General features: G+C 54.4%; 2 protein-coding genes across 2 annotated transcripts; one reads left to right on the forward strand and one right to left on the reverse strand.

Annotated features, from left to right (window-relative positions):
- Positions 1-2,559: 2,559 nt before the first annotated feature.
- On the forward strand, positions 2,560-6,100 carry CCMA1212_009125 (Golgin IMH1; the record flags this gene model as incomplete). Its single annotated transcript, XM_073706225.1, has 4 exons — positions 2,560-2,568; positions 2,668-3,130; positions 3,223-5,986; positions 6,049-6,100. 4 exons carry the CDS (start codon positions 2,560-2,562, stop codon positions 6,098-6,100), a joined length of 3,288 nt encoding a protein of 1,095 aa, XP_073555251.1.
- A 2,293-nt stretch (positions 6,101-8,393) lies between these two features.
- Positions 8,394-9,557, reverse strand: CCMA1212_009126 (SWIRM domain-containing protein FUN19; the record flags this gene model as incomplete). Its single annotated transcript, XM_073706226.1, has 1 exon — positions 8,394-9,557. One exon carries the CDS (start codon positions 9,555-9,557, stop codon positions 8,394-8,396), a length of 1,164 nt encoding a protein of 387 aa, XP_073555252.1.
- Between the last annotated feature and the right edge of the window lie 447 nt (positions 9,558-10,004).

A 10,004-nucleotide genomic window follows, 5' to 3' on the forward strand; every position in this document is an offset into this window, starting at 1 on the left:
GTGATCTCGATCGTAGCCGCGGAGCTTTGGGGCGGACAACTGGTATAGGCACTGAAATTGGACGCTCGAGCGCCTTCACGTACCAGACACTCACCTCTTCATTCAATGTAAAGGCAAACGTCATTACTGTACGAAATGTCTGAGGAAGATGATTGTAAGATTAACTTGCACAGGGTCTCCTGGTAAGATGATGCCGTGACTGCCTCTTCTCAAATGGGATGCCTCTTCTCAAATAGGACGCCGACAGCTCACTCCTCTCAATCTTCTTTCATAGCCAACTCGAGACAAGACGTTGGCGTTAGAGGCAGCTTGGAACATCACAAGATGGTTCTCTGGCTTGTCGTTGCCAAAAAAGACTTCAGAGGGCAAGCTATAGTGAATGGATTTATGGAGGATGTATCATGCTGCTAGGTGAGCGAAAGCGCCGACGGCTAACGATATCATCGAGCATACAACCACGAATAGACGGAGATTACAGGCACTGCGACGGGTTACTGCAGGTAGTCATGCCCGGGGGATGGGAAAGGGCTGGTTGAGCAAAAGGAAAAGGGCACAGCCTGGAACTTATCGAGGCCAGATAGATTTGCTATCGTGTGACTCTTCCATACCCACCATGAGGGTCGATAGTTTGCAGTGAGCTGTGCCGAGCGATTCGTGATGCCTTGTGTGTATATACTTCATCAACTAACTCAGGTGGTTTTGACTGAATCGGATGACCCTTCTCCCAAACATGACCTTTCTCCCAAGCAACCCACACCCCTAAGGTGTACTCGTTTGAGAGCCACTGGCGATCCTGTATCATCATCCGGAGGCTTGAGGAACTGTGGCCAAATTCCTGATCTCTTTCATCGTCGTTGTCCTATCGAGTCATATTCAGCATATAGTCGACGTGCAGATCGATCTCGAATATGGGCATGGGGCGAGAGGCTAATCAAACCTTCCAGTAGCTGGTTTCCGCCAAAGGTTCCCTCAGGATAGTACCGCGTGTACTCGAGTGGCCCAGTCGGTTCTGAAATGACACCGCGCTGAACAGGTAAGGTTCGTCTGATAGACGAGCCGTTGTTGAGCTTGATTGTATGAGGTAAAGCGAATGATTAGGGACCCCGGGGCGCTATACTGCTTTGTCCCATCTCACCGTCCGGGTATGAGGTACGACACGGCGCTGACCGGATATGGGTTGTCTGGCAGACGAGCGGTCTCTAACCAGTTCTGGCAGGCATTCGAGTCGAAATGGACTGCCTTGTGATTCTGTCCCAACCCATCACTGTACCGTTGGGGCAAGGCAAAAGGCCTTCGATGTGCGAGTCAACGATGGTTAAGGATGGCCATCGCGATGAGATCGTACTTGGCATCGTCGGGCTATGTTATAGAGAGGTGTGGAGAGGGGATAGAGAAGGATGGTCTTGGGTCGGTGTCTGTTGGCAATGCTACTGTCAGTAGGCGCAACGACACGCTGAGAGGGATGTCCATCTACCCAGCAGACTACCTACTCGAACTGGAGACCTCATGTTCTGGGGAAACGACGATGGGAGGAAAGGGAATCTCGCTGGTCCATGAGCTGTTGAGCGCAGAGAGGCAGAAAGAGGTTCGTTGGCTTCGGGTTCAACCCAGATTGGGCTATTGACTCCCTGATCCAGGTTAGCAAGCTGCGAAGGAGGTGAGCCGCTGCCATACCACGAAATACGGTCAAGCCTCAACAGGCAATCGGAGGATGCGAGGACCAGCTAGAAAGAATGCCAATGATACAACTGATGGTACCTAAGTAAGGTACCTAGGTGGCATCAGTAAGTGAAAAGAACAAGGCGGATATGGGTGAACTGGAGAGGAAGCTGCCCAGAAGACTCACCCCGGACTGGCATTGAATTGCTGCACCTAAAGGCTCCAACGCCATGCATCGTCTCTGTGAAGAAAGTGCATCTTTTGCACCGGAATTCTGGTTTGGAATGGAAAATGAAGAAACATGGCCGCTTTGAATTTCAAAAGCGATACGGAGGGAGTAGAGACGAAGAAGAACAGTCGGTGAGCAGAGAATGTTCATTAGCGAGCAATTCAATCTTCCTTCCTTCTCTTGCGAGGCGACCGCTTCGCTTCGCTTTCAGGAAAGCACAGAGGCGAGGAAGTACCTTGGACAGCGCTTGAGCACCCGGAAGGTACAATACATCAATTGCTCGCTCCTGCCTCTCAGCAGGTCTCATCAGCCACCAACGGCTTGGAAGGTACGAAGTACGTACAATTACCACGAGCACAGCAACTTGACCGCCGCTAAGCCTAAATGGTCAAAAGCGCTGTCTGTACGTACTCCGTATGCGAGCGAGGCTGAGCTTCTGGTCATCCAACAATTCGACACTCCAACAATTACGCCACGAGGCTACCTGCATGATAAAGCCTCGATAGGGTCGCATCTTTTCACCCCCTTTGCTGGCTTTTTGGCGATCTCCTCATGTTTCTTTTCTCTTGCACTCTTTATTCCGCAGTGCTTTAATGCAAAGCCTCTTATGATCTACACCTTTTAATCACTGATTTCTGTCCACAACCGGCCCAGAGGCCACCCCTCACATCATGTTCCAAGTCAGTCTCCTTTCGATGCGCGCACACTCTGTCGAGGCCGAAACTCTTGTTTTACAAATCATGGCGATTTACTAACTGTCTCGTGAATTCGACCTATAGAGAATCAAAGGTGCCATCGACCGCACCATCGCCGAGGAGCAAGCCCGCCAGCAGAGGGCGCTTGAAGTCGGCTCGTCCGTCAACAGATCCGCCTCAACCTCGTCGCGAAGAAACGAGAGCGTCTCAGGCAGACGATCTCGGCCTAAGGACCCGGGCTCCGATGTTGGCGATTCGGCGCCGAACCCCGACCCTGCCGTATTCGAAGCCGCCTTCGTGATCGACGACAGCGAGGAGCCGAGCCGAGCTGGAACCCCCAAGCCGGTGCCTCCTGAAAAGGACGCGCCTGCCGGAGAGCATGTCGGCAATGCAGAGGCTGGAGAGAATTCAGGCCCCTCAAACGCCAATGCCGATGGCAAAGATGCGTCGTCACACGATGGGGTTGCGAATGCGCCCAAGCCGGCGCTGACTCCGGAGTTGCGGCAAAAGCTCCGCAAGCTGGAGAAGCTCGAGGCTACATATCCCGGTATGTCCTTCTCACGGAAAGTGTGCTGATAACCTGGTGGAAGAAGGAACCAACGAAGAGGGCCAGAGACTGATCATGGCTTTTTTTGTTAGAGCTCCTCCGCTCCTACCGTGTTGCGCATCGGCGCGCTACTGCCATCGAGCCGTTTGAAAAGGCCCTCCGCGAGAACACACCATTAGCCTCGATTGGCGACCCAGAGGCTCTGATTGAATACCTCAACCAGCTGAAGCTGAAAGGCGACATGGTCATGGATGAGCTGAAGCGAGTGTCTGCGGACAAGGACGAGCTGAAGAAGAAGAATGACGAGAACGAAGACAAGATCAAGAAGCTGCAAGACGAACTCGATGCCCTCAAGGCGGAAAAGTCCTCGGAAACAAATAAGCCAGAGGCCAATGGCACAGCATCAGATAAAGCAGGAAAGGATGGCGAGGATTTCTTTTCCTACGATGAAGAGATCCCCCAGCTCCAAGCCGAGCTTGCTGCGAAAACGGAAGAAATCGACTCACTCAAGGTTGAAGTGGACAGTCTCCAGAAAGAACTCTCTTCCCTTAAGCAGGACAGCGCAGGTCTGGTAGAGAAACTGGAGAACTCAGCCCTGGAGCTGAGCGAGACCCGCGAAGCCTCTGCATCAAAGGACTCCCTGCAGACTCAGCTGGAGGCTCGAAAGACGGAAATCGAGAGCTTGACAGAGAGACTAGACGAGGCGGAAAAGCAGCACAAGGAGCGCGAGAGCCAACTGGAGGCAGAGAAGAACCAAGCAGCGGCCAAGGCGCAGGAGGTGGAGGATTTACTTGCTAAATCTACCAAGCAGGCCGGCGATGCGGCTGCAGAGCTTGCCAGGGCCATGGCTGCCAGGACAGTGTCCAAGAACCTGATTGACGAGCTCAATTCCCAACTCGACAAGCTGAAGAAAGAAAAGTCTGAGATGCAGAGCAAGCTTGATGAAACGGTGAAGAAGCTGGACGAAGCGGCCAAGCAGCCTCCTGCCCCTGCCGAACCCCCATCAACCCTTGCACCGCCTACGACCGGTGGCGGAGGAAACAAGAGGAACAAGAAGAAGAAGGGCCGCGGCGGTGGTGCTACTAGTCCCGTTCCCCCGGCTACCCCTACTTCTCCTGTCGCCGTTTCCGCTGCTTCAGGTGCTCCTGATGCTGGCCAGGGGCAAGATACCTCAGCCCTTGAAGCAGAAGTCACCAAACTGAAGGAGGAAATAGAAACTAAGGATAAGGAAATCGAGCGGTTGTCGAAGAGGAGAAAGACGGAAGATGACCTCCGCGAAGAAATTGAGACGCTGCAAGAAAATCTCCTCAACATTGGGCAAGACCACGTCGAGGATAAGATCCGCATCAAGGAGCTGGTGGGAGAGAAGGCGGAGTTGGAGGCACAGATCACCGCTTTGGAGGAGAAGATGTCCTCGCTCTCTTCAAACACCGAGGCCAACTCGAAGTTGCAGGAGGAGATGCAGGCTCTCCAGAAAGATTACCAAGAGTTGAAGGATAAGTCGGCCACACTGCAGTCCGACCTTGGTGCTGCACAGCAGCTGGCGCAGAGCCGCTTCAAGGACTTGACCGAGCTGCGCGAGGTTCTGCAAAAGGCCCAACCAGAGCTCAAGCGCTTGCGCAAAGACTCTGAGGATCTCAAGGCCGCCAGGGAGGAACTGGCCGCCAAAAGCAAAGAGCTCGCCAACCTGGAGAAGAAGGCGAAAGAGCTCGAGCGAAACCTGGCGAGTGCCAGGCAAGAGATTGACATCCGCAACTCGGAGATTGGGACTCTCAAGAGCAGATTGGCCGCCGAGACGGAAGACAAGGCCAAGCTGGAGGAAGCCCAGCGTGTCGCGGGCCGGGACCTTAGGCGAGCTACGGCCGAGAAGATTGAGCTGAGCGCAAAGGCAGAGAAGATGGAACGAGAGCTGCAGAAGGTCCAGGAGGAGCTCTCCAGAGCATCGCCGCGCGTGGGCGAGCTTGAGGAGCAGATGCACAAGCTAAGGCGCGAGAAGGCCGCGGCTCAAGAAGAAGCCGAGTTCAAGGCGAAGCAGTACACGACAGCCCAGGGCCTGCTGAGCAGCATGCGCGACCAGGCATCTGAGATGACTGTCCAGCTAAAGGAGGCGCAGTCCCAGGCGAGGTCGCTGGAGGAGGAGCTCGGCGAGGTGCAGCATCTGCTGCAGGAACGCACTCGGGAGGGCGAGACGATGCGGCGGTTGCTTGCAGATGCAGAGCAGCAGGCAGAATCCAAGCTTCGTGAGATGCGGAACCGCGTCGAGACGGTCACCGCCGAGCGAGAGCGACTGGAAGACGAGACCAGCGCTGTGGTGAGGAAAAATGTCAAGCTGACGGGAGAGCTCAAGTCCCGGGTCCGCGAGCTGGAGGGAGAGGTCAAGGAGCTGCGCGAAGAGCGTGACGAGCTGGAAGGGCGAGAACGGAGCTGGCGGCGTCGGCGGGAGGAGCTTGAAGCGCTCGAGCTGAGGATGGAGACGGAAACCACCGAGATGCGAAACACCATCTCATCGCTGAGGGCTGCGCTGGACGCGTCAGAGCTGCAGGTTCAAGACGGGGAAAAGGTCAAGGCAAACCTGCGCAAGGACTACGAATCATTGCAGCTGCTGTATGACAAGATATCCAAGGAGCTCAAGGCGGCCCAGGCCAAGGCTGCGGCAGCATCGGTGAGACAGTCGGGATCATCATCGGGCGTCTCGACGTCTCGGACCTCGGTGGACTCGAACCGTACCACTGGAGGAACAGAGCTGTCAGACATGCTGTATCTCAAGACGATTCTGCTGCAGTTCTTGGAGCAAAAGGACAGCCGTCTGAGAGCTCAGCTTGTCCCCGTATTGGGCAAGATTCTCAAGTTTGACAAGTGAGTTTTGACGTTCAATATCTGTACCGTCGACCCAACAAAAGACTAACCTATTCGAATAGGTCTGATGAGAAGAAGTGGATGGCTGCAGTGCAGCATATCGAGGTGCGGTAAAAGGAGCCCTGATTGAATGTAGATGTATGAATAAGGGAGGCCGGCTCGGGAGGATGACGTGATGAATGACGCACAATACCTAGTACCTAATTATAGACGTCTCTTTTTTGTAACAATATTGCCTATTTCATTAGGTAGCCGTCGGGAAGGTTCCTATATGGCAGCGGAAGAGGGAGGCATGCTTGGTTTGAGACGGCAAAAAGGCGAAGAATGCGAGATGCGTGTGCTGTATTAGCTTGCTTTTACGAAGGCGATCTGTGTCGTATTTCAGAACAGACATGACGCATTGAGCACTGCGGAGTAGAGATTGTGAGAGCCACGAAGGATGAAGAAGATGGGTATGGAATTCCAAAGAAGAGAAGCAATTTTCAGGATGGCGATGTGATTGTTGTCATGTAATGGCTTGAAGAAAGATTATCGATACGGACTCGTGACTTGAGCTACAACAGGCGTATGTACATGTCTTCAGGTTCTTGTTGAAGCCTTTCCCTCTTCAACCACTCTCAACCCTCTCCCAAACAACAGAATCTAGCCCCCGTCTCATCAATCCAACTCAAAGATCTCTCATGAGACATAGGAAACTCCTACACGGTACGTACCATGACAATCAATGAATCCGGAGAATTTTGCCTCGTCTGGGGTCTGTCTGTCTCCCCCACAAAGCTCGTCCCAGGAACCCCCTCCTGTCCACTCACATCCCTCCTTTCAGCCCAATCCTTGACCCCCCCNCAGCGCCCCTCGATCGATCAGGTATCATGCTTGTCATGCATGATGACCAGAAAATTTTCTTCTTCACCTTACCCTTACTCCGGAGAGCAGACTACGTGGTACATACGTACATCCACCCTCTTCCAGCTGGAGCAAGGCCGTTGATCCCGCTGCACGTCTGGAGATCGTGCCAGATCTTGCACCCCGTCCATAGGGCTGAGAGGTACAGAATGATACCTGCAACCCTACATGTACCTTATTGTCGCTCATCATTCCTATGGATTTATGATGCTACGTGAAAAGGTGAAGCACCGAAACAGTCACTCATCATCATAAGTCATTGAGGGTTGCTAAGAGAGATGAAATGGTATCTTAATTTGCACAAATGCGGCATGACCCATGGCAATCCCTGGGGCATCGATTGCTCCCGCGAAACAACTAGCTGCCATAGACCACAAACCATGAGCTACTGGTAGAAAGCCCCCTCGCCGCTAACTTTCCTTGACAAGGAAATTCGGGCAGAGAAACTCCTCCAGCGTAGCCTTCCATGCATAAGCCGGGCTTCATGACAATACGCAAATGACAGGCCCAAAATGAAAAGGAAAACCATAATAGGAAATAAGCAAGTTCAATCCTCCCTCTGTTCCACAACTGAATCGGTCTTGTATGCGCACTCATTGGGGACCACCGTCAAGGTGAATCCCATCGTCTCCAATCTTCTTCGCGCAGACCGATCAGTTGTATGGAGGAAGCAGAGAAAAGGCTTGAAAGATATCAAACGCCACGCATGCAATATCCGAATCCCTTCGTCCTCGTCCAAAGCCGTGTCCCTAGAGAACGAAAGAGTCTCATCAAGGGTGTGAGCTTGAAAGCCCACGTCCTGAAACGAAAGCCGAATCCAAGGATTCGGAAAAGACCAATATGAACAGAGTGGATGTTGGAAAGAGATGTGAACCTGGAGCCAAAAAAAAAGACAGAAAGGAAATCGTGATTGGAGCGGCGTCATGTCTTTCAAGAGCCTGGCGCGATCGCCCACTGGGTATCATGGTGGAAAAAACCCCCCTCATGCTTGGTGTATGTGCGTTATCCGTGAAAATACGAAGTGGGAGATAAAGCAAAGAGACGATGTAATGAAAATTGATCAGAATGCAAGAAAGACGCGTTGTATCGTGTAAGAGATGAACAAAGGGGGGAAACAGGCTGATGGGGAAAGTCGGGAAGATGAGTAACGAAATCGTAAGTGGCCTGCGTGATATTGCTGCGTAGATTTATTGCCGAATAACGGACAAAAATCATGTCGGCAACGCTGAACCAAGCCGAGACCAAGGCAATCAATCAAGCGAGAAACCAATGGCGGGCAAGAAATGAAGACGAAGAACGGATGAAAACGGCAATATGTGTCGTAACGCTGATGAAGTGCTGATGGTCGTCAAAATCGTAAAGGCCGGGGGGGGGGGGGGGGGGAGAAAGAATGTTTGTGTTAATGTAAGGGTGAAAGGCATGAGAGTAGAGAAGAGACGACGAGGATGAAGACAAGGGCTCCGGCCATCTTCTGTCCGTCCAGGTATCTGTGAAAGGCTCGCATTTACAAGAACCGTCGAACCCAGTCGGCGTTGAGCCAGCCAACCTTGTCAAAGGCCGTCCAGAGCTTCGAGGCCTTGTTGACGTCAATCTTGCAGGCCTGCTGAGCGTCCGTCTTGCGGAACTCCTTTCCAGTCCGGAGGCACTGGAGACGACGCTCAAACATGCGACGCTTGCTGGTGAGATAAGTGGCGCAGTCCAGGCGGAGATTGCCGGCGAGGATGATCTCGTCAGGGTGAAGCAAGTCGTGGTACGGGTCGTTGGACAGGTCGATGGGCTGGCCCTTCCAGTCCACCTTGAGGCTGTTGGCCCGGCTGGGGAGGGAGCTGAGAGGCGGGCAGTAGTCGGGGAGGGCGTTGAAGTCCTTGTCCTCGCGGTTGGGAGCCACGATCCGGCGGGATGGCTCGGGCGTGGCGCTTGGGCGGCGGCCAGCGGCGGGTCGCGCGACGACCGAGGGACCCGTGCCGGAGCGGATCGGACGGGGAGCCGTGGCCTGAGGCTTGGAGACTCGATCGGCGCGCTGGGATCGGGCCGGCTTGGCCGCGATGGGCTTGGCCGGCAGGATTGTTGGGAAGCGCTGGGCCCCGGCTCCCGCCTGTCGATCCGCCACGAGTAGGGCCCGCTCCTTGAGCAGCCATCCGCGGCGGTCGCTGGTGAAGTGCTTCATGACCTGCGAGCGGAAGGTCAAGGCAAGCTCGTAGTCCTCGCGCAGCGGCGGCGACACCTTTTCAAAGATGATTGTGGACGATTGGCGAGCGCGGACATGCTCGTCCACGATGCGCTTGTGGTGCTCAATCTCGGCAGGGGCGAACAGAGGCGGCTGCGGCGGGCTGGATGGCGAAGTCTCGTCAATGGGATAGAGGACGGGATCCTGGATGGCCTGGCCGGGCGGCGTGCTGGGCGAGGCGCTGCTCGAGACATGCTTGTTGTAGGGTGAGATGGGAGGCGACATGGGCAGCGGGTGTTTATCAGAGGAGAGGCCGCCGCTTGCTGGCATGGAGCCGACGACGGTGGCCATGGCAGAGAGCATCTTTGACTGCTGGCGGCCATGGCTCTGGTTGAAGGTCTCAAGCAGGTTGTCAGGGGGCGACATGAGATTGCTAATCTCGACCTTGCCGCTCTCCTTAGAAGCGGCGGCAGGGTCGCCTCGGGTGAAACTGGTCGCCATTGTGCGAGATTCGACTGCGGGCTGGCGACTGTGAAGGAATTGATAGAAAGGAGAAGGACCAGGAGCTGAGATGAATGAAGGGGAGGGAGTAGAGGTTGATGAAGTAGCAGCAGAAAGACCCCGAGGAGCTGGAATGCCCCGGATGTTGTCGAACGGGGTGGAAGCTGGTTTGGCGTGGCTGTATGCGTGGCTTGCCGCGGGTTTGTCAGCCATTCCTCGATGGCGATGCCCCCGTCTGACGTGTTTTCCCTTGGGTGGCGAAGCCGTTACGAGCCGGACGCAGGCAACACAGCGGGTGGGTCGGGCGAAGCTGTCAAGATCGGTCACAACCTTTTCGGAATTTAGCCCTGCCGGAGATAGAGGCCGGATGGAGGACTTGTTTACCTTTTGTGCTTTGTCTCTGTATGTGTCTCTTGTGCATCCGTTTCCTCTGAGGCAGAGATGCGA

The sequence above is a fragment of the Trichoderma ghanense genome (genome assembly GCF_004382785.1).
Source record: "Trichoderma ghanense strain CCMA-1212 chromosome Unknown scaffold_15, whole genome shotgun sequence".
In the NCBI taxonomy this organism is placed as follows: Eukaryota; Fungi; Ascomycota; class Sordariomycetes; order Hypocreales; family Hypocreaceae; genus Trichoderma; species Trichoderma ghanense.